Source organism: Trichosurus vulpecula, chromosome 4 (genome assembly GCF_011100635.1).
Source record: "Trichosurus vulpecula isolate mTriVul1 chromosome 4, mTriVul1.pri, whole genome shotgun sequence".
Classification (NCBI taxonomy): Eukaryota; Metazoa; Chordata; class Mammalia; order Diprotodontia; family Phalangeridae; genus Trichosurus; species Trichosurus vulpecula.
Window position 1 is genome coordinate 144,501,547 of NC_050576.1, and position 25,576 is coordinate 144,527,122.

Here is a 25,576-nt window from a genome sequence, read left to right on the forward strand (position 1 = left end):
ACTTAGAAAAACAAGATGATTCAGCACAAACTCTTTCTCCTTCTATAACTTTTAAACCTTTTGGAATCATCCCTCATCTTCTACTCATTCACCTCAGTCTCAGATAAAGGGGTGATCCTTCTCCTTGCCAGGATCAACATATATCCTAGGTCCTGCCCCCTTCTATTTTCTCCAGTAGATTGTTCCCGCCTTAATTCTCCTCACCCACCTCCAATCTCTCTTCAACTATTGATTTCTTCCCTGCTGCCTTTAAACACACCAAAGCCTCTTCCATCCTTAATATCCCTTCCCTAGACCCTAACATCTTTCTAGCCCACATGTAATATCTCTCCTCCATTTCTAAGTCAAATTCCTAGTGGGGGAAAACTGTCTATATTTGTTGCATTCACTGCCTCTCCCCTCACTCACTTCTTGATCCTCCATAATACTCAACTTCTGCTTTTGACACTGTTGATCACTCTCTTTCCTGGAAATTTTATTTGTGTTTTCAAGACATCAATTCAGTCTCTATTTTTCTACATACCTTGCTATTTTTTCTAAGTTTCTTTTACTAAATCATCCCTATCTAGCTCCTGACCTGTATATATGTGCTAAGGCTCTATCTTCAACCTTCTTATTTTTTTTCACATTGTCTCTCTTGGTGACCTCATTGGCTCATTGGGATCAGTTATCTTCACTGTACAGATGGCTCCCAGATCTTCGTATTCAGTTTTACTAATCCTCTTGAGTTCCAATCTCACATTACCATGTCTATCTACTAGACATTTCAAACTGAATAACCCAGAGGATTCTCATACTCAACAAAATCAGAACAGAATTCACTGTCTTTTCTACTAAACCCATTATTCTTCTGAAATTCCCCATTTCTACTGAGGGCACCATCATTTTTCCAGTCACCCCAGATTCGAAGCTTCTGAACCATCATTAACTCCTTACTTTATTCCTCCATATCTATTGAGTTACCAAGTCTTGTCTATTCCACCTTTAAAGTATGTCTCCTACCCTTTCCCCTTCTCTCCTTCACATGGCCACTAATCTCATTTAATCTATTTAACCTCAATCTCTTGTCTGGACTATTGCAATAGCCTACTGAGGGAGTCAACAAGCCTCAAGCCTCTTTCCTCTCAAATCCATCCTCCACATGACCAAGGTAATATTCCCAAAACAGAAGTCTACCATGTTAATCCCTTACTCAAGAAGTTCTAGTAGTTCCCTATTGCGCCTTGATAAAAATACAAACTCCTCCTTGTGGCATTTAAAGCCCTTTACAATCTTATTTCAGCCTATATTCAAGTCTTGTGATGTATATTACTCCCCTTTCATACTCTACAGTGAAGCCAAACTTGCTCCACCTCTACTCTCTCTACTTTTGCTAAAGCACTACTTAAATGTATTCTCTTCTCCCCTTCGTTTTTATTGATGTCACCAGCTACCAGCACCCCCCACCCACTCCACAACAAATAAATTACTTTGCCTTTATTTCACACACACACACACACACACACACACACACACACAGACATGCTGTTTCCCCTTCAAGGTAAATTCCTTAAGGAGAGGGACTGTTTTGTTTTTGCATTTTTATCCCCAATGCCTGAAGGCATATATGGTATACAGTAGGCACTTAATAAATATTTATTGATTAAATGATTGGACTAAATATATCCAGACTCTATTCAGGTATCTTAGATATCTGAATTTAACTTACTTCTTTGGAAGTTTCATTTTTTTCACTTTTTCTTCAGCATGCTCATCTGATATTCCTACATGACAGCCTAGGGCCAACAAAGTCCTGGAAAACAAAATTAAAAATAAGCTATATCAATTTCTGTCACATTTAGAAACATGGTACATAAAATTACACTAAAGTGAAATACAGGCTCCAAGAATTACACAACAGGAATACTTCTAGATAGCTGAATGTTTTCTAAATACATTTTAGGACTATGTAACCAATTGGTGTAAGCTTGGGACCTTTGTTTTTCCCTTCTTCTAGATGGCTTTATTTCCTTTTAGAATGTTTTTGGCCTCTCCTGAAATATATTCACCAAAGTTTTGTGTTCTTTTTTTTTCAAAAGCCTCTGAACAATGCAGAGGCTGGTCTTTTTGTTTTGTTTTTAATAGCTTAAACAATTCAATTCAACAAAATTTTATTTTTATGAAGTGCAAGGTACTAAGGGCAAAAGAACAAAAGAAAAATCCCTGTGCTCAAATCTCTTAATTCTGTGTGATGTGAAAACATAAATAAATGCAAGCTGATTTGGGGACAGAAAGAGCAACAACAAGTCAAGATCAAGTGAAGCTTTCCTAGGAAGTAGTACTTGGAGTAGTACCGAGTACCAGGTGATGCCTGGCCTTGAAAGAAAGGCCAGAAGAGGGAAATGACAGAATGTTTTCTGGGTATGGGGAGAGATTAATAAAATGGCACTGAGAAAGGAGATGTAATGCCCATGAAAATTAGTCTCTTCCCTTCATAATGTGCCACTATAGAGTACCAGTACTTTTCTTTGGGAATAGAAATCAGTCAAGTCTGGTAAGAAGGAATAGGAGAAAAAGATAGTTTTATTCATTTTTTCCTAGTCACTTACCTACAATCTGTTTCCCTTCTGCAGCAATCCTCAATTTATTATAATATAATTTATTATAATACATTCTATGTACAAAACTTGCTTAAAATACTCCCAAGAGTTATACCTTGACAGATAATTTTTTAAAAAAAGAGTAATCATAGGAAAAATTAGCAAAACTAAATTAACATGTTGCTAATAGTTGGAAAAAAATGCAACGTTCTACACTTATGGAACCCAATTCACCCTAACACATACCTCTGCTAAAGAGTGGAAGAAGGTATCATCATGTGGGCAAAGAACTGTTGTAATTCTGCAACATTCATTCAATTGTTTTGTGGTTGCTGTTCTTTCCATTTACATTGTAGTCATTATACATATTGTCTTCTTTGTTTTATTTATTTTACTTTCACTTAGATTTGTGTAAATCATTTCATGCTTCTCTATATTCATCACATTCACTGTTTTTTATAACATAGTAATATTTAATTTCATTCATGTACCACAATTTATTTCAGTATTTCCCCAATTGATGGGTATCTACTTTGTTTCTAACTCTCTGTTACCATAAACAGGACTACTATAAATATTTTGGTCAATATGGAACCTTTCTTTATGGTCAAAGACCTCCTTGGAGTATAAGTCAAGGAGTGGAATCTCTGAGTCAAAGGGTATGAGCATGTTAAGTAATTTCTTTCATCTAATTTTTTAAATGCTTTCCAGAATGGTTGTATTAATTCACTACCAACAATACATTACTGTGCCTATATTTCCAAAACCTCTCCACTGTTTTGTCATTTCTGTCAATTTTCTGAGACGAAACCTCAAATATATTTTGATTTACACTTATAATATGAGTAAAAGTAACTATCAGTTACACAGTGCTTTAAATTTTGCAAAATACTTTACAAATATTATTTCATTTTATCCTCACAATAACCCTGGGAGGTAGGTGTTTTTATTATTCTCTTTTTATAAATAAGGAAACTGAGGCAGATAAAGGATAAATGAATTGCCTGGGATCATACAGTTACTAAGTGTCTGAAGCCAGATTTAAGCTCAGGTCTTTCTAAATTCAAGTTCAGTGCTATCTCAATTGGACTTCCTAGTTCCATTACAATTACTGACTTGGAGAATTATTTCATGTGGTTGTTAATAGTTTTTAACTCTTTGAAATGTCTCTTGCACCAAACAAAACCAATACAACCAAGATGAGAAAGACAGCACAAAACTGGGGGGAAAATTTACAGCAAGTTTCTCTGATAAAGGTCTCATTTCTCAAATACATCAAGAACTGAGTTAAATTTATAAGAATACAAGTCACTCTCATCGCTGGTGGAGTTGTGAATTGATTCAACCATTCTGGAGAGCAATTTGGAACTATGTCCAAAGACATTATAAAATCATGTATACCCTTTGACCCAGCAATATCACTACTAGGTCTGTGTATCAAAGAGATTTTTTTTAAAAAAGGAAAAGGACCTATAAGTACAAAAATACTTATAGCAGCTCTTTCTGTCATAGAAAAGAATTGGAAATCGAGGGGATGCCTATCAATCTGGGAATTGTTGAACAAGTTGTGGTATGTGATTGTGATGGAATACTATTATGCTATAAGAAATGATGTGCAGGGGGGCAGAGCCAAGATGGCGGCTGGAAAGCACAGACTAGCATGACCTCCCTGCAGAATCCCTCCAAAAACCTATAAAAAATGGCTCTGAACCAATTCTAGAACAGCAGAACCCACAAAACAGCAGAGGGAAGCAGGGCTCCAGCCCAGAACAGCCTTGATGGTCCCTGGGTGAGGTCTATCCCACACAGAGCTGGGAGCAGAGGGGAGCCATGGGAAACCAAGCCCAGTCGAGTCCAGCATGAGCTGCACGGACCAACCAGACCAGAAGCTGGGTGGAAAGTGCCCTAACGCCCTGAATCAGTGAGCTGCGGCAGTTACCGGACTTCTCAACCCACAAACACCAAAAACAGCAGAGAAGGTTAGTGGGAAAAGCTGCGGGAGTGGAAGGAGTTCGAGGTTCGGCTACCAGCCCCAGGGGCAGCAGAGGTAGGGCAGCTACAGCTGTTGTTGCTTCCGGTCCCAGGCCCACCTGGTGGGAGGAATTAAGTGGCAGATCAGAGCAGGAGTGAAGAGCCTGCTGAAGATCTAAGCCCAGTCTGGGTTGGGGGTTCTTGGGGAAGGAGCAGTGCTGGTGTGGCAGAGCTGGCACATCCCCCCCAAAACATGGAACATAGAACTCGTTAGTCTACAAGCAGTCATACCCCGCTGAAAAACTCAGGGGTCAAGTTAGTTGGCTGGGAATATGGCCAGGCAGCAAAAACACACCCAGATTCAGTCTCAGACTTTGGATTCTTTCTTTGGTGACAAAGACCAAAACATACAGCCTAAAGAAGTTAACAAAGTGCAAGAGCCTACACCAAAAGCCTCCAAGAAAAACATGAACTGGTCTCAGGCCATGGAAGAGCTCAAAAGGATTTGGAAAAGCAAGTTAGAGAAGTAGAGGAAAAATTGGGAAGAGAAATGAGAAGGATGCGAGAAAACCATGAAAAACAAGTCAATGACTTGCTAAAGGAGACCCAAAAAAATACTGAAAAATACACTGAAGAAAACAACACCTTAAAAAATAGACTAACTCAAATGGCAAAAGAGCTCCAAAAAGCCAATGAGGAGAAGAATGCCTTGAAAGGCAGAATTAGCCAAATGGAAAAGGAGGTCCAAAAGACCACTGAAGAAAATACTACTTTAAAAATTAGATTGGAGCAAGTGGAAGCTAGTGACTTGATGAGAAATCAAGATATTATAAAACAGAACCAAAGCAATGAAAAAATGGAAGACAATGTGAAATATCTCATTGGAAAAACCACTGACCTGGAAAATAGATCCAGGAGAGATAATTTAAAAATTATTGGACTACCTGAAAGCCATGATCAAAAAAAGAACCTAGATATCATCTTTCAAGAAATTATCAAGGAGAACTGCCCTGATATTCTAGAGCCACAGGGCAAAATAGAAATTGAAAGAATCCACCGATCGCCTCCTCAAATAGATCCCAAAAAGAAATCTCCTAGGAATATTGTCGCCAAATTCCAGAGCTCCCAGATCAAGGAGAAAATACTGCAAGCAGCCAGAAAGAAACAATTTGAGTATTGTGGAAACACAATCAGAATAACCAAACATCTGGCAGCTTCTACATTAAGAGATCGAAGGACTTGGAATACGATATTCCGGAGGTCAATGGAGCTAGGATTAAAACCAAGAATCACCTACCCAGCAAAACTGAGTATCATGCTCCAAGGCAAAATATGGATTTTTAATAAAATAGAGGACTTTCAAGCTTTCTCAGTGAAAAGACCAGAACTGAATAGAAAATCTGATTTTCAAACACAAGAATCAAGAGAAGCATGAAAAGGTAATCAAGAAAAAGAACAAGAAAAAGAAATTGCAAGGGACTTACTAAAGTTGAACTGTTTTGTTTACATTCCTACATGGAAAGATGATGTGTATGATTCATGAGACCTCAGTATTAGGATAGCTGAAGGGAATATGCATATATGTATATATGTTTATGTGTATTTATATATAAGTGAATGTGTATGTATGTATATATCTATGTGTATGTGTATATATATATACATATATATATACATATATATATATATATATACATATATATATATATATATACATATAAAAAGAGAGAGAGAGAGTGAGAGAGAGAGAGAGAGGACACAGGGTGAGTTGAAGATGAAGGGAAGATATCTAAAAGAAATAAAATCAAATTAAGGGATGAGAGAGGAACATATTGAGAGAGGGAGATAGGGAGAGACAGAATGGGGTGGATTATCTCGCATAAAGGTGGCAAGAGGAAGCAGTTCTGTGGGAGGAGGGGAGAGGGCAGGTGAGGGGGGAATGAGTGAATCTTGATCTCATCAGATTGGGCCTGAGGAGAGAATACCATACATACCCAATTTGGTATCTTACCCCACAGGAAAGAAGAGGGAAGAAGATAAAAAAGGGGGGGATGATGGAGGGGAGGGCAGATGGGCATGGAGGTAATCAAAAACAAACACTTTCAAAAGGGGACAGGGTCAAGGGAGAAAATTCAATAAAGGGGGATGGGTTGGGAAGGAGCAAAATACAGTTAGTCTTTCACAACATGAGTATTGCGGAAGGTTTATACATAATGATACACATATGGCCTATGTTGAATTGCTTGACTTCTTGGAGAGGGTGGGAAGGGAGGAGGGGGGAGAATTTGGAACTCAAAGTTTTTAAAAACAGATGTTCAAAAACAAAAAAAGTTTTTTGCATGCAACTAGAAAATAAGATACACAGGCAGTGGGGAGTAGAAATTTAGCTTGCCCTACAAGATGGGAAGGGAAAAGGGGATGGGAGGGGAGTGGGGTGACAGAAGGGAAGGCTAACTGGGGAACAGGGCAACCAGAATATATACCATCTTGGAGTGGGGGGGGAGGATAGAAACGGGGAGAAAATTTGTAATTCATACTCTTGTGAAAACCTATGCTGAAAACTAAATATGTTAAATAAATAAATTAAATTAAAAAAAAAAAGAAATGATGTGCAGAATGCTTTCAGAAAAACCTGGAAAGACCTACATGGATTGGTGCAAAGTGAAGTGAGCAGGACCAGGAGAACATGGTACACAGTAATAGTAGTACTGCACGATGATGAAATATGAATGACTTAGCTATTCTCAGAAATACAAAGATCCAAGACAGTTCCAAAGGACTTATGATGAAAAATGCTACCCACCTCCATGTAAAAAACTGATGGAGTCTGAATGTAGATTGAAGTAAACTATTTTTTACTTTTTAAATTTTTGGGGGGGGGGTGTTTTCTCTCACAACATGACTAATGTGGAAATGTTTTGCATGACTACATATGTACAAATTGCTTGGTGTCTCAGGAAAGTGGGAGGGAAGGGAGAGAGGAAGAGAATTTTGAATTCAAAAATTTTTAAAAATTAATCTTAAGAACTGTTTATACCTGTAATTGGAAAAAAAATTTGAAAGACCCTCTTGCTCATATCCTTGGACTACTTTTGGGCAATGGCTTTTGTTCTGACCTAATTATATTAATTGTCTATATATAGAGACAACTTACTAACTATATTTACATATGTCAAATAACAAACATTTTTTTGAGAAACTTCATAAAAAGTTGCTATTATCTTTTGTTCTACCAAAAGAACTGCCATTACTATGTCAAGTTCTTTAAAGCATCACTATTGTAGTTTGATTAATAGACAACTAAAACTGTATATTGATTTTGGTAGCATTTTAACTTCGATTATGTTAGCACAACATAACTGAAAGCAGTGACTACTCTTTCAATTCTTTAAGTTTGTTGTTGATGATTATCATTACAATGTTACTATAACAGTGTACAAGGTACTCTGCTCACATCATTATGCATCAGCTCATATAAGTCTTTCCAGGCTTTTCTAAAATCATCCTGCTCATTATTTCTTATAGCACAATAGTATTTCATCATAATCACATACCACAACTTATTCAGCCACACTCTAACAAGTATCCCTTGAGTTCCCAATTCTTTGACATGGCAAAAGAGCTGCTATAAATATTTTTGTACATATAGGTCCTTTTCCTTTTTCTTTGATCTCTTTGAGATACAAATCTAGTAGCAGCATTGTTGGGTCAAAGGGCATGCATAGTTTTATAGCCCTTTGAGCATATCTAGAAATTTTTCTCCAGAATAGCTGGACCAGTTCACAACTCTACCAACCACTGGTGCATTGGTGTACCCATTTTCCCATATCCCCTCCAGCATTTATCATTTTCCTTTTCTGTCTTCTTAGTCATATATGATGGGAATCAATCTGACTCCATTTTATATCTGCTGCTGTGCCTGCTTTCAACTCCATGGAACAAGATGCCCCATCCAAGACAAACTGATCACTTCTAACCTTAACTACCATGCAGCAAAATTAAGCCAAGATTAACACCACTTCCCTCATCTCCTCTCACTCTTTTGATTACAGGGTTGGAGGGTAAAGTACCAAACTCTTCCCAGCGCCTTCCTTTATAGAAGGCAAAACTATGGTTATTAGCTTCTATATATTTTGTACTTAATCTACTCTACTCATCAAACCACTTCATTTCTTAACCAGCATCTGATTGTTTTGATGATTACTACTTTGATGTATTCTTTGAGATTTGATACTGCTAGGCCATCTACTTTCTCTTTTTTTTATTCATGCCTATGATATTCTTGACCTTTTTGTTCCTCCAGATGAATTTTATTTTTTTCTAGCTCTATAAAACAACTTTTTGGCAGTTCCAGTAACATGGCACTGAATAAGTAAATTATTTAGCTAGCATTGTCATCTTTATTATATTGGCTTCGTCTAATTCTGAGCACTTAATATTTCTCCAATTATTTAGATCACTTTATTTGAGTGAAAAGTGTTTTGTAATTGTGTTCATATGAGTTCTATACTTTTCTTGACATGGAGACTCCCAAGTGTTTTATACTCTTTTAAGTCATTTTAAACAGAATTTCTCTTTCTAGCTGTTTCTGTAGAGTTTGGTTGGTAATATATAGGAATTTTGATGATTAATATGGAATTAATTTGTATTTGCAAATTTTCTAGTTAATTGTTTAAACTAGTTTTTTAATTGATCCTCTAGAGTATACCATCATATCATCTGTGAAAAAGTGATATTTAGTTTCCTCGTTGACTATGCTTATTCCTTCCATTTCTTTTTCTTTTCTTATTGCTATAGTTAGTATTTCTATTAATATATTGAATAGTAATGATGATAAAGGACATCCTTGCTTCATCACTGATTTTGCTGAAAAGGTTTCTAATTTATCCCCTTTACAGAATATACTTGCTCTTAGTTTTAGATAAATGCTACTTATCATTTTAAGAAAAGCTCCATTTATTCTATCATTTCTAGTTGTTGTTTGTTCTTTGTTCTCAAAGAGGACCAAGACACCAGGAAGGTGATGCCATGACTTACAAGTAAATTGGATTTAAGTGAGAAAGGCTGTGCAAAGTGACAAGCTTCACTTTCTTTTCTGGAGCCATCTGGGTCCAGTGGTAAGATATGGACCAGGACAACTGGAGATGATTTCTAGTATTTCTAATAGGAATAGGTGTTATATTTTGTCAAGAAAATTTTTCTGCATCTATCAATATAATCATAAGATTTTCATTGTTTTGTTATCATATGGTCAATTCTGCTTACAATTTTCCTAATATTGAACAAGCCCTGAATTACTGGTATAAATCCGACTTCGTCTTGATCTTTGTGACATATTTCTGCAATTTCCTCACTAGTACTTTATTTGAAAATTTTGCATCAAGATTCATTAGAGAAATAGGTCTATAGTTTTCTTTCTCTGTTTTTGCTCTCCCTGGCTTAGGTATCAAAACCATATTTGTGGCACAGAATGAATTTGGTAGGATTCCTTCTTTACCTATTTTTTCAAACAGTTGACACAGTACTGTTAATTTTTTTTAAATATTTGGTGGAATTCATTTGTAAATCCATCTGGTGCTGTTTTTTTTTTTCTCCTTAGGTAGCTCATTTATGGCTTGCTCAATTTTTTTTCTAAAATAAAGTTATTTAAGTATTCTATTTCCACTTCTCTTAATCTTGACAGTTTATATTTTTATAAGTAGCCATCTATTTCATTTAGATTGTCACCTTTACTGGCATATAACTGGGCAAACATAGCTCCTTATAATTGCTTTAACTTCATGTTCAATGGTCGCTCATTCACACTTTTCATTTTTAAGACTGGTAATTTGGTTTTCATCTCTTTTAAATCAAGTTAATCCATGTCTTGTCTATCTTAGTTTTTTGTCTCAATAAAAACAGATTCGAGTATTATTTATTAGTTCAATGTCTATTTTATTTTCAATTTTATTGCCATCCCCTTTGATTTTCAAGCTTTCTATTTTGGTTTTTAATTGAAGATTTTAAATTTGTTTAAATATGTTCTTTTCTTTAATTATCTGCCCGGTTCATGGAATTTACATCTTTTAATGATATAAGTACTCAGAGATACCATTTTCCCCTCAGTAATGTTATGGCTATATCTTACAAATTTTGGGAGAGATTAATAAAATAATTTTTATAGCATTGTGGGCTGAGCAGGGTTAATTTAATATTTCTCCTTTTTTACATTTGTTTGTGAGGTTTTTATGCCCTAATACATGGTCAATTTTTGTGAAGCTGAGAAAAAAAAGGTATATTCCTTTCGATTCCCATTCACTTTTCCCCAGAGGTCTCTCATATCTATTTTTCTAAGTTTCTATTCATTCGCCTAACTTCTTCCTTATTTATTTTGTGATTAAATGTATCTAGGTTTCAGATGACTAAATTGAGTTCCCCTACTGATAGAATTTTACTGTCTATTTCCTCCTACATTTTAATTTTTACTCTAAGAACTTGGATGATATTCCATTTGGTTTGTAAATGTTTAGTATTGACATTACTTCATTGTACATGGTACCTTTTAGCAAAATGTAGTTCCCCTGATTATGTATTTTAATTAGGTTTATTTTTGCTTTTGCTTTGTGTGAGATCATGATTATTACTGCTGTCTTTTTTACTCCAGCTAAAGCACAATAAATTCTGCTCTAACCCATTATTTTAACTTTGTGTCTGTCTTTTTTTTCAGATGTGTCTTTTATAAACAAAATATTGATGGATTCTGGTTTCTAATCCATTATACACAGATACACACATGCCCTGCTTTTGCTGAGCTCTTTCCTCTCCATTTTCCCTGTTGGGTAAAATGACTTTCTATACCCAAATGTATTTCATATATAGATTGACACAGATACATAGATATACACGTATGCATATATGTGTGTATACATGTGTGTATGTGTATATATGTTCATCCACATTTAATCCCCCTTTAAACCAGTTCACATGAAAGTAAAGTTTAAGCATTGCTTGCTCTTCCCTAGTCCCTCTCCCCATCTTCCTTTCCATTGTAAACTTTCTTCTGTACCTCTTTCGTGTGAAGTAATTTCCCCCAGTCTTCCTCTCCCTCCCACCTTCTTTCAGTATATCCCTCTTTCTCAGTCTTCTATTTTTCTTTTGAGATCATCCCAACATAATGGACAGATACTCATGTACTCTAAATGGACTAACTTTCCTAATATGATAAAATTCTTGGGGGTTACATGTATCACCTTCTTAAAGGTTACATGTATCATATTTGGAATATAATCAGTTTAACATGATTAAGTTCCTTATGATTTCTCACTCAGGTTTACCCTTTTATGCTTCTCTTGAGTCTTGTATTTGAATGTCAACTTTTCTATTCAGCTCTGGTCTTTCCATCAGGAATGATTGAAAATCCTCTATTTCATTAAATATTCATTTTTCCCCCATAGATTATGCTGGACAGGTTACTTTTGGTTCTAATATTAGATCTTTTGCCTTCCATAGTAGCATATGCCATGCCCAACATGCCTTTATCATCATTATTGCTGTTCATTCAGTCAGGTCCAATTCTATTAGACCCCCATAGCCTTTTGAGGTTTTCTAGATAAAGATACTAGAGTGATTTGCCATTTCCATCTCCACTGCATCCCCATTTACAGACAAGGAACTGAGGCAAATAGAAGTTAAGGGAGTATCTGCTAAATCTTGTGTGATCCTGAATCCATGGTATTTGTATTGTTTCTTTCTGGTTGCAAGTAATATTTTCTCTTTGATCTAGGAGCTCTGGAATTTGTCTATAATTTCCTGGGTTTCATTCTGGGATCTCTTTCAGGAGGTAATCAGTTGATTCAGTTTCTATTTTGCACTAGGGTCCTAAGATATCTAGAAGTTTTCCTTTATAATTTCTTGAAATAAGATGCCCATGCTCTTTTTTTTATAATAGCTTTCAGGTAGCTAAGTTCTTATAATTCATAATTCATCTCTCTTTAATCTATTTTCCAAGTTGTTTTTTTCTATGACATTTCATATTTTTAATCTATTTTTCAGTCTTTCAGCTTTGTCTTACTGTTTCTTAAAATCTCATGGAGCCATTCATTTCCACTTGATCAATTCTAACTTTTAAGGAGTTACTTTCCTTAGTATTTTTGTGCCTCTTTTACCAAGCTGTTAATTTTTCTTTTCATAATTTTCTTGCATTACTCTCATTTATTTTCCCAATTTTCCTCTACCATTCTTATTTGATTTTTAAAATAATTTTATTGCTCTGTCTTTATTTCTTGCTTTAGTTCCTCTAGGAATTGTTGTTAGGTTTGTGTCCAGTCCGCATTTTTCTTTGAGGCTTTGCCTGGAGATGCTTTTATGTCATTGTCTTCTTCTAAGTTTGTGTCTTGAGCTTCCCTGTCACAAAGCTTTATGAGGTCTGGCTTTTGTTGTTGTTGCTGTTGTTGTTTGCTCATTTTACCAGCCTATTGTTGCCTTTGGACTTTATGCTAGAGTTGGGCTCTGCTTACATCTCACAGGTAGGGTAGGGGCAGCTATCCTCAGCTTCAGGTATTGATGTCCTGTTGTTTCAGAACTAGGTCTGGAGATCTCTATGTTTTTAGTCCTTCCAAGGTTGTGTGATACAGGAAGGGATTTGGTCACTGCCCTCCTTGTGTGCTCCGTTGTCCTTATTCCAGTAGGCTCCTGCTCCCTGAGGACTACAACTCCCTTCTACCCTAGAACTGCAATCCATACAAGGCCCCCGCATCCTTGCAATTTACCCCTCTCCACATGGAAGTGTGATCCAGAACTGGGTAACGGAAAGTGGAGTTGCCAGATAGTACCTGGTCCTGTACTCAGTGCTAGCACAAAAGTCTTATGTAATCTTTTTCTGACCAGTTCTTCTATCCTCTTCCCATCTCTGAGTTCTGAGTGCTCCTGGAGCTGCTGGGGCTTCAACTGCTGATGTATATGCCTCCAAAGTCTATTGCTAGTGTCACTTCTGCCATACCACATTCCCTCTCAAACCCCACTGTGGTGTCCGCAGACCTTTTGTTCTGTGCTCCTAAGCTGTCCTGGGCTAGGAAAAAAAAATGATTCATTGTGACCTTTTTCTTGATTATTTCACTTAGAATTCAATTTGACATGCTTTTTAGGGTTGTTTAAAGAGGGAACATTGGGAAAGCTCAGGAAAAAAGTGCTCATTTTACTTCACCATTTTGGCTCTACCAACAATATTTATTATTGATATTGGTCTATAGCTCTTCTTTGCTTCATCTTTCTTGGTTTATGTATTAAACTCATAAAAGGAGATAAATGCTTTTTCCTCAATTTTTGAAAAGAATTCATATAGCACTTGTATGTTTTTTTTTAAATTTCTAGAATTCTGCTACAAATACATTACCATAAGGAGTTTATTCTTTGCTACTTCTTTTACAATTATTTCTATTCCTTTTTCTGAGATTGGATTATTTAAGATTTCCACTTGAAGTTCTGGTAGTTTGGATTATAGTTTTGGGTTATATTTTAGGTTATATTTTTGAAGGTAACACTCTCTTTTGTGTTTTAGTTGAGTTAACTAAACTGTAATGATTTTGTTGTGATTTTGCCTCCTTCATTTGCTGATTTTGTTCATTTATTTTCTGCCCTCTTCTTTTGAGTGAGCGTGATTCAGCGTGATCAGCAGCTCCACTTGGTGGTGGACTCCACAGAACAAAAGCCCCCAAACTGGGTACTCCCTGGTCCCTCCTGCTTCACTGCTTTTCAGCTTCCTTTTTTGTGTTATCTTCTTGATTTAGATTGTAAATTCCTTAAGGGCAGAGACTGTCTTCCTCTTTCTTATAGTGCCTTGCACATAATAGATGCTTAATAAATGCTAATGAATTGAAAGGGTGTGCCAATTTTTATTATCTTTTAAAAGACCATTTGGTTTCCAATTATCATTCCCAATTTTTAAGATTTCCTCTTTTGTATTCATTTTGTGTTTATTTATTGGTTTTCTAATTTTTAATGCCTATTAGATTATTTAATCATTTTCTCTTCTATTCTGTAATGTATTTTTTAGAGATATAATTTTCCTTAGAGGAAAATTTACTTTAGCTGCATTCCAAAACTTATATTTTGTTTTCCTTTTGTTTGTATTCCCTGAACTGGTTACTATTTTTATTGTATTATGGTCTGTAAATGATGTGTTTAATATTTCTGTCTTTTCACATTTACAAATCCTCTGTAACATAACAGACAGTCAAATTTATGAAAGCTCTAATTGTTTCTGAGTAATAGGTATTTTCTATCATGGTCCCATTCAAAAGGTGACATAAGTTTTTGAACTCTGCTTTCTTCAGAAACTTATTGAAATCTAGATTTTCTCTCTTGTTTCTCTTTCTCTTTGATTTAATAAATTAAATTTCTTTGGAGTTTTTATGTGTGTTTTATTCTTTAAAGTATCAATAGTTGATGGAGGAAATCAAGATAAAGCATTGCCTTACAGCAGAAATTTCCCCAGGTCTCAAATCATTCATTTGGCCCAATCTACCTTTTGTCCACCATATGAGGATTTCTTTTCCTGATCTGCCAAGCATTCAATTCTCTGGGTTAATTCTTTACCACATTTCTGGATGTCAGGTGCCCCGGGAAGTTCTGATTCCCTCTCCTGGGTCAGTATGTTAGACATAGAGGTACGGCACTTGCTCAGGGAATTGATCTCCCTGAGCATCAAATTAGATCCTTTACAAAATCACTATTTCTCATTACAAAGTATCTTTCCCCTTATGGGAGACTTCTTCAGTTAATATCCTACCCCCACTGAATTGAGCTCCCTCCTTTCTTTTCATCGCTTTCAATCTCTCCCTTTGTTAACTCATCCATTCTTTGCTAGCCCCTGTGTTTGTAAATAAGCTAGAGGAATTATCTTCCCTTTGTTGTTTATCATGGACTTGATTAAGGTACATCCCACATTCCCCTGTATTTCCCAACTCCTGGTTCCCCTTTTACAAACACTCCAATTACTTCAACTTAGTACCACAAAAATATTGATTACCTTGTTGGGGATTTTGGGGGTTTTAGTCTATGGAGTTTTAAGCATGCTCCTCCACTGTCATTTCTATTTCTTTCAATTACATTTCCTACTTTATCCCCTTTTGGAATTTAGAAAGAAATCTCTTAATGATCATGCTGTTTCGTTTTGTTTTTCTTTTAATAATCTTTACAGATGTGGTAGTTCTGTTATGCTTTCAGTGGTAGTTGCACTTAACATTTACACTTCTTCTTGTTCTTTAGTTTGGGAGGTTTATGAGGTGAATAATTTGCTCATATCAGTTTTTTTCTCCTTCCAACAGTGCTTCAGATACCTCTATCCACCTTTTTTTGTAGAGTTGATTAGGCTCAGATTTGAAGGGTATGCCATTTTTTAATGAGCACCTTTCTTTTTTTTTTTTTTCAACAGTATGTTATTTCATTCCATTATGAGGTTTCTGATGGGGGCAAAATGCTTTGTTATTCAAATTTTTTTCCTTTGTATGTGAAGTCTTTCTCCTTGACACTTGCAGGAGCTACTGTTTGTCATCAAAATTGTTAAATTTAATCACTACGTGTCTTAAGAGTTTAAAGAGGAGAGAGGATTCTGGGACGATGGCAGAGTAGGTCAGAAAACTCTCTGGTCTCCAAATTTCCTCCATAAAAAGACAGAATATTGTCTCAGAGGGAATGTGTGGACATTTAGAGGGACATAAACAAAAGTTAAGGTAAAGAAGTTGTTCTCCTAAGGCAACTTAAGAAGACCACAGGAAAGACCTGACCTCCAGCTGGGAGAGGTTCTGCCTAAGTAAAGTAGAAACACTGCCAGGTCAACTCTGTGGAACCTACAAACAACAAGCCCTGGGGCAGCTGGGGTGGTGAGGCAGCCTCAGCCTAAGAAACTTTCATCTCAAGGACAGTGTGGGGGTCTGACCTCTGAGAAGAAGACTGATATACCTTCCACTGTCAAGGGACACCAAGCATAGCTGCATTGATCAGATATATCCCAGGCTGTGCCTGCAAGAAGAAAGAGCTAGCATACACCTGGTGAGTGCAGTGGCAGAGGGCCAGGGACCCTGCTGGCTGTGGGCACTTGCAGAGTCCTTGGTTTCAGTTCCAGGGAAGAGAGGACAGTTGTAGTTTGCAGCCACCAAAGGGACCACAGGAGAGTAAGATCATTTGCCAGGGCGCACATTTGGGGTTAGGGATAGGGTTAGTAGTGTGGTGCTGCAGAAATCAGTTATTGCTAAGGAGACCCCTGCCCCCAACCCCCAACTAAAAACCCTGGTTTGCATAAGAAAAACGGACGTAGTTCCTGCCATTTTGGCTTTCAGCAAATGTCCCTGGGCCCCGTGACTGTTCTAAGGAATGTAGACTAATTAACCAAAGGAAAAGCCAGATGCTAACAGGCTCAGGAAACAAAGAGACTGCCTTCCCCCTCCAAGAATCCCTCCCTTATCTTCTCTCCCACCCTCTTCCCTTGCCCTCTTATCTCTTTCTGAACATAGAAGACTTTAATACCCTTCCAGATATATATATATGCTCAGAGATGTTTTTATCTTGTGTCAGCAAACCCAGCTGGAGCATCCCTTGGTCTGTCTATGGCCATTAAGGATGAGGGCCTCAGCCCCAGACATTATCTTGAATTATATGACTTTGCCTTATCTTGATATTTTATGAACATGTTGTGGGGCTGTAATTTCAGTTGACACTTTGTCAGCTATCTGATTTGTTGTATTTACAATCTATTCCATTAAGGAAGTTCCTCTTCTTGTATCATGGTCATAAAAAGTGAAATAACACAGGCTTGCTGAGTCTGCTAAAATAACATATGTAAATTTCAAGAGATAATTAACCACTGCACCCTGTTTTTCTGTATAAATATGACTCCTTTACCCCAACTCAGGGCCATTTTGATTTGGGTTGAATCCCGAATGGTCGCTGGCTAATAAATTCTCCATTTAAAAATTATACTCTGTGGCGTGTCTCACTTGCTCTCCATACAACATTTATTTAATTAGTTAGTTGTTATTTGTGGGACAGTGTGACCAGGGGCTCTAGTCATGGCTTAGAAGTGGAGAAGAGAGCTCAAGTTTGAGCCCTGGGAAAGAAAATAACAGTAAGAAGAAACTGAGGCTTGGGGCATTACTGCCCATACCTCGGGACTAGAACTTGATCACACTAATAGTTGCAAAAATAAAATAAAACAAAAAAATGAGCAAACAAAGGAGAATGAACCCAACCATAGACAGCTACTATGGGGACAGAGAACATCTGGGTTCATATTCAGAGGAAGAGAATGCTAAAAAGGCCACTCCTTTTTCAATGACAAACATTGAATGGTCCCAAATAAAAAAAGATTTCTTAGAAGAACTTAAAAAGGACTTTAAAAGTCAAATAGGGGAGATCAAGGAAAAATTAGTAAAAATAAGAACAATTCAAGAAAATCAGGAAAAGAAAGTCAACCAACTTGAAATAGAGAACCAAAAACTTAAGGAAGAAAATAGTTCCTTAAAAACTAGAATTGGACAAAGGGAACCTAATAATGTTCTAAGACACTAAGAAATAATAAAACAAAATCAAAAGAATGAAAAAATAGAAGGGAACATGAAACATCTCATCAGAAAACCAATTGATCTTGAGAACAGATCAAGGAGAAATAATGCAAGAATAGTCGGACTGCCTGAAAAGTATGATTAAAAAAAAAGAGTCTTGGTACAATAATACAATAAATTATCAAGGAAAATTGCCCTGAAGTTCTGTAACAAGAAGGTAAAGCAGAAATATAAAAAAATCCACTATTTACCACCTGAAAGAGATCCCAGGAAGAAAACTTACAGGAATATCACAGCAAGTTTCAAAGCTCCCAGGTTAAGGAGAAAATATGGGAAGCAACAAGAAGAAACCAATTTAAGTATTATGGAGCTAAAATAAGGATTACACAAGAGCTAACAGCTTCTACATTGAAGGACCATAAGTCTTGGAATACTATATCTCAAGAGCAAAAGAACTGGAGTTATAACCAAGGGTAACTTACCCAGCAAAGTTAAGTATAACCCTGAATGAAAAAAAATGGACATTTAACAAACTGAAAGACATTCATGTATTTGTGACAAAAACAGCAGAACTTAAGGGAAAATTCGACATATAACATCCAGGAAAAATATAAAGCAAACATTAAGGACCAATATTATAAAGGACTTAATAAGGTAAAATCATTTACTTCTTATATAAGAAAATATCAGTTCTATTATAAATGTAATTTTTTATTTAGGTAATTTGAAAGAAAAGCTTAGGCTGAGCTAAGTATGATAGAGTGATTTTAAAAAATAATAAAACAGTGTAGGAAGAGATAAAAAGGAGCAATTATCTCATACAAATGGGGCAAAAATAAAAATTGATACAAAAGATGCTAGTGGGGGGAGGGTAGGTAGTGCTGAAACCTTACTCTCATCAGGAATGGGTTAAAGGGAAAACAACATATATATGTGTGTGTGTGTGTGTGTGTGTGTGTGTGTGTGTGTATATGTATATATATACATATATATATATATCTGGAAGGGTATAAAAGTCTTCTATGTTCAGAAAGAGATAAGAGGGCAAGGGGAGAAGGTGGGAGAGAAGATAAGGGAGGGATTCTTGGAGGGGGTGGGTAGATTAAGAAATAGGTGGGCAAGGTAATGGGTAGAAGTGATGCAGAGGAGTGAGGAGGGACAGGAATAGGGTGAGAAGAGTAGCGAGGAAAAATAGGAAGGAGAAAAATATATAACAAGTAATTATAGCTTAGAATGTGAATGGACGAATTTACCCACAAAATGGAAAGTGATAGCAGATTAAAAATTTGAATTCAAATATATTGCTTTCAGGAAATGCTATAAAAATGAGAGATACACACAAACATAAAATAAAGGTCAGGAGTAGAATTTATTATATTAAAAAAGTGGGAGTAGTAATCATGATTTCAGACAAAATTAAAGCTAAAATAGATTTAATCAAAAGAGAAAAATAGCACCAGCCCTGGAGTCAGGAGGACCTGAGTTCAAACCTGGCCTCAGACACTTGACATGCTTTCTAGCTGTGTGACTTTGGTCAAGTCACTTGACCCCAATTGCCCTGCCTTCCCCCCTCCAAAAAAAAAAGAAAAATAGGAAAACTACCCCATGTGTCAGCCATATTATTTAATATTGTTTTAGAAAATTTAAAATAACTAGACAATATAAAATACCTGAGAGCATACCTGCCAAAAGAGATACAGAAACTATATGAACATAAACATAAAACACTATTTATGCAAATAAAGTTAGATCTAAATAATTTAAGTGGTGGACCTAGAAAAACATGGAAAGACTTGAACTTATGACAGAAGAGGTTATCTACCCTCAAAAAAGAGAGGGCAAACAAGTATAGTACAGTTTTACATAGATGCATATGTCTATGGGTAAGATTATAGATATCTATGTAAGTATATGTATGTGTATATATGTATGTACGTAAAATTATGTGTGTACATGCATATATACATATATATACACGCATACATATATACACACACATATATTACATCTGCACTTAATTGTAGCCTGGCAGGGAAGGAAGAGAGGGGGAAAAAGAACAAAGTAAAAAGTACATAGCAGACAAAAGAAAACTCACAAGAAGGCAAAGAAAAGATGGACAGCTCTGAATACAATGCATAGTATTTATTATACAAGCTTTCTTGAAATGGAAATTAATTGCTGTATATCATGAAGCCTCTCTTATGTTCTGCTGTGCACATGAAAATGCTTTTTTTTTCTTTTCTTATTTTGTATTTAAGTTTATGTTTCTTTTTCTTTTCTTATTGTATATTTAAGTTTAAAATAAATTAATGTAAAAAGAAAAAAATTAAAAGTAAAAATTATGAAGCAGAGGATTTTTCTCCTTTTTAGAGGTAATATGTGGATTTTTTCAATTAGTGATTTGTTTTCTGAATTCAGAAAGTTCTGGGAAGCTTCTTACACACACACACACACACACACACACACACACACACACACACACACACACACACACATATATATGTATACAAATATATATATATTTTGAAATATTGTGCCTATCTTTTTAGATTAATAATCTTCTTCTTGGAGGCCTATGGTCCTTAAGTTCTTTCTATGCATCTTGTCTCTGAGATCAATGTGTTTTGCATTTATTGAAAGCATGTGTTATTTTAACATCATTGATCTTTGCTTTTCTTCTTCTAGATTGTCCTTCAATGGAGTATATTTGTTTTCCAAATTTGTTGTCCACTCACTTCTTTGGAGAGATTTTCCATCATGGATTCAAGTTGGTTTTTTTTGTTGTTGTTGTTGCTGATTGTTCATTTGCTTTTCCCTATTTTGCTATCATTGCTCCTCTATAGAGCATACATTCTGCTATCCGTTTTCATATAAATTCTTCTCTCAAGATTTTGATTTGTCTCTTGAACCATGTAGAAACACCCTGCTATAGTGCCATGCTTTCTTGGAAATCTACCTCTGGTTCACCAGGTTTTTATTCTACTTAGTCTTTAAATATTTATTTGGAGATTTATGCAATCTTTAAGATATCTTGGTACTCATTTTCTCTTCTAATTTTAGTATGCCCTGGTTGCTGTTTGTATGCTTTAACTGAACTTTCTTCTTCCTGAAATTGAGAGTTTTAGTCCTTTCTAGTCCATTTTTTATTTCCTCCGTTGCTCATTTTCTGATACCTTTCTCTTTGATGATGGGTTCACCCCTGCACCTAGATCTAAATATTATCTTAGCTTACTTTCAAGTGGGGAAATTTATTTTTCTTTAGCCCCAATCTTTGCCCCCAAGTAGCTTCTAGAGGAGTCAGGATGGTCCCAGCTGCTGGATTCCAGTCCCCTTTCCTTCAGGCCTGGTGTAGCCTTGCCCACTGGTCCTGTGACCTTTTATTTACTTATTTTTGTTGTTCTTTTTCGGGGCTATCAATGTCTGTTGCTTTTCGTAGGCTTGGGGGTTGGGGAGCGTAGAATAGGTGTTCTAAACAGACACTCACCTCAAGCAAAAAACAAGAACACTTCCTCCTATGCCTCTCCTTTTTATACAAGTGCCTAGGCAGAGTTGAAATCTGCTGCTTATTATTCCAGAATACTGAGAGCAAGACAGGGGAAGCCTGTTCTTTGGATACTGCAATATGAGGGAAATCCGTGAATAGATCCTAGTACGATCATTTCTGTGCCCTCCTGGATCACTCAGACTGGAAGTGCTGAGTGAACAAGATAATTAGTGTTATCCACTGTTAATTCATAAAGTTTGTACCTTATTGGGCTTCTAACTTTCTTATCTTGTGGAAATAACTATAATTGCCCTACTCAGGTGCATTATTCCTTTTTTTGAAGGGAGGCATGAGTTAATGGAAACTCAGAAAAATGTCTTGTCCTCTTACTGGTCACATAACCAATCTTGTACAGGCTGATTCTTATGTATATATTTTGTCTGAATAAAATCACACTATATTTTAAAGGGTATATAATTCATAAGTAAGATAAATTAACCTCAAATGGAACATTGACATGATACTTTATTTCTAAAAAAATTGCTTTTCAAGTAGGGACACTGGGAACTAAAAGCTGCTTAGTGTATAATTCAGAAAAGCAACATTTACAGGAACAGGGAGAAATAATGAAAATAGATTGTACATGAATTTTAAAATATAACAAAATATGTAAATTTCACAATAAAGATATCAAAATAACAAAAAAATTCAGACAATATGTTTTTAAAAATTGATTTTTTGATGGTTTCTTTCTTAAGTATATGCTTCCTCATTTATGTAATTGAGCTTGGGGCCAATATTTTAACTTGTACTACCTATCTTATGGAGTTGTTTTACTGAAAATGCTTTATAACCTCTTGATACGTATACATATAACAACTAGTTAAATTAGAGAGGCAGACTGGCAGATGACCTGGGTTTCAACTGCTACATTATGGTGTTGTGAGCCTAGGCGTTTTATTTAATGTCTCAGTTAACACAGCATATGGTTCTTTAAAATAAACAAATAACAATTCTCTCTAAAATGCTAAGTCATTCACAAGAAAAAAACTGGTGCCTTAAAAATTATGATTATTTTGGGGCAAAGTAGTGACTACTAAGTGGCTATTGGAAGACATTTACAAGAAAAAAGAAAACATGAAGTAATGAGAAGAGATCTATGCTGCTTGCTGAAGAAAAACAATAAATTATGCTATGAATTTTTTTTTTAAATTTAGTAATTAGTTCTCCTAGTAATTTAGAGTTCCTTGAGGGTAGGACTAAGTTTTCTTTGTTTTTTTCCAAAAGCATGTTAAGGTGCCTCCTATACATTATGTTATTTGTGGCAAGGAAACTTTAATGTGGCATTTCAACATTTGGACTCAGTTTAATTAAAAGCTGAGTACGAACTTAGAGAATAAAAGACCTAAGGGTAATCAATTTGAATTTCTTAGGAACTGAGCTTTTATCAATTAAACAACAATACATTATACTGCTTTCATTTATGTCAGTTCCCATCTTACAAAGATAGGGATAGGGACTGAACATATGATTTGATTGGCAGATGAAACTTCTAGATTAAAAAAAAACTCCCTATACCGATCAATCAATTTGATATCTCTTAAATTTTTAGCCTCAGCATTACCTCCTAGAGCACTGAGAGGTTAAATAGGACTTGAACACAGTGAATTTAATGTATTTCTATTTCATTTTAATAACTATATTTTTAACGGAAAAAATAGTGGGATTAAAGAGCAGCACATATAGACCCTTGCATTCCAAGGTCTATCTCAAATGTAGCTCATAAGTCAGATCATAGAAGAACCAAAATGTGGGAATCATTTGCACAGAGGTGATAACTGAATCAATTAATATGAATAACGCATAAAAAGAAAAGGGTGAAGGAAGTGTGCACACTTAGGAAGCATGTGAAAGGAAAAGATGCAAGAATAATTTTGTAGAAGCTGTGTAATACAAGAATATTAAAGAGCAGAAGATAGTGAATAATGTTAAGTACAACAGAAAGTTCAATGGAAAGAACTCCATTATATTTACCAATTAAGTAGACATTGATTGCTTAGAAGAAAACAATTTCAGTAAAAAAAAAAAAACCAGGGGAAAAAAGGCAGAATGCAGGTAGTTCAATGACAGGACAGTGAGTAAATTAAGGAAGAAACACTAAAGATTACTTTCTAGAAGTTTGGCAAGAAAGAGGAGTAAAAACAATATTTAATTAACATGTAAATGTGTAATAATGCAAGTCTCAAATTAACCATCCTCCATAGAACTGACTTCATAGGTTAACCAAATAAAAAGTTTACACTGTATACTTACTTCATCTAAAAAAAATTTCAAGATATTAACCTAGCTGGATAAAGTAAGCCATCTGTACCTTAAGGTCACGTACCTACAAGGCTTTATGGATAAAGAAAAAAATTATTACACATCTTGACATATCTATCAAGAATATTTTCTTGCCTTTTCTCAATTTCAAATATTTTATCACCTAATATCATTGTAACATGCACAAAACAATTTGGCACACTTCACAATGTCATTTTGCAAGATGTTTGAAAATTAGTCTTTCAAATAGCTTCACATCCTAATAAGAGAAATGAGAAATAAAAACCCAACCCTGTGGAAAGATAATCATACTGACACACTATAGATAGAACTTTGAATTAGCCCAACCATTCTGGATAATAATTTGGAATTATGCTAAGAAAGTTTCAAAAATGTTTTTATCCGTTGACCCAGAGTTCTCACTGCTAAGTGTATATCATGAGGAGGACACAGACAGAAAGAAATACTCATCAAAACATTTATTATAAAGTTTTTGTTGTAGTAAAAATTTGGGAAACTTAGTAAATCCCACTGATTAAATAATAACTAAGCAGGGAGGAGCCAAGATGGCGGCTGGAAAGCAAGGAATAGCGTGAGCTCCCTGCCAAGTCCCTCCAAAAACCTATAAAAAGTGGCTCTGAACCAATTCTAGAACTGCAGAACCCACAAAACAGCAGAGGGAACAGAGACCCAGGCCAGGAAGCCTAGATGTTCTCTGGGTGAGGTCTATCCTGCACGGAGCTGGGAGCAGAGGGGAGCGGAGGGGAGCCGAGCCCAGCCAAGCCCAACGTGAGCAGCACGGACCAACCAGACCAGGAGCTGGGCGGATCATGCCCTAGTGCCCTGAATCAGTGAGCTGCAGCAGTTACCAGACTTCTCAACCCACAAACACCAAAGACAGCAGAGAAGGTTAGTGAGAAAAGCTGCAGGAGTGGAAGGAATTTGGGGTTCGGCTACCGCCCCCAGGGCAGCAGAGGTGGGGCAGCTACAGAAGTACAGCTGCAGTTCCTTCTGGCCCCAGGCCCACCTGGTGGGAGGAATTAAGTGGCAGATCAGAGCAGGAGTGAAGACCCTGCTGAAGATCTAAGTCCAGTCTGGGTTGGGGGTTCTTGGGCAAGGAGGAGTGCTGCTGTGGCAGTGCATCCGCCCAAGCTTGGAACATAGTTCTCTGAACTCTAAAAGCAGTCATACCCCACTGAAAAATTCAAGGGTCAAGTTAGTTGGCTGGGAATATGGCCAGGCAGCAAAAACACACCCAGATTCAGTCTCAGACTTTGGATTCTTTTTTGGTGACAAAGAAGACCAAAACATACAGACAGAAGAAGTTAACAAAGTCAAAGAGCCTACAACAAAAGCCTCCAAGAAAAACATGAACTGGTTCCAGGCCATGGAAGAGCTCAAAAAGCATTTGGAAAAGCAAGTTAGAGAAGTAGAGGAAAAATTGGGAAGAGAAATGAGAAGGATGCGAGAAAACCATGAAAAACAAGTCAATGACTTGCTAAAGGAGACCCAAAAAAATACTGAAAAATACACTGAAGGAAACAACACCTTAAAAAATAGACTAACTCAAATGGCAAAAGAGCTCCAAAAAGCCAATGAGGAGAAGAATGCCTTGAAAGGCAGAATTAGCCAAATGGAAAAGGAGGTCCAAAAGACCACTAAAGAAAATAGTACTTTCAAAATTA

General features: G+C 36.1%; 1 protein-coding gene across 5 annotated transcripts in view; it reads right to left on the reverse strand.

The window, feature by feature from the left end:
* Nucleotides 1–25,576, reverse strand: part of RYR2 (ryanodine receptor 2) — an 828,134-nt gene that overhangs the window by 364,801 nt on the left and 437,757 nt on the right. For all 5 annotated transcript variants that reach the window (XM_036753924.1, XM_036753927.1, XM_036753925.1 and 2 more), the window contains one exon: nt 1,709–1,792. In XM_036753924.1, the coding sequence (XP_036609819.1) occupies nt 1,709–1,792 (84 nt within the window). The remainder of the gene's footprint in view (nt 1–1,708; nt 1,793–25,576) is intronic.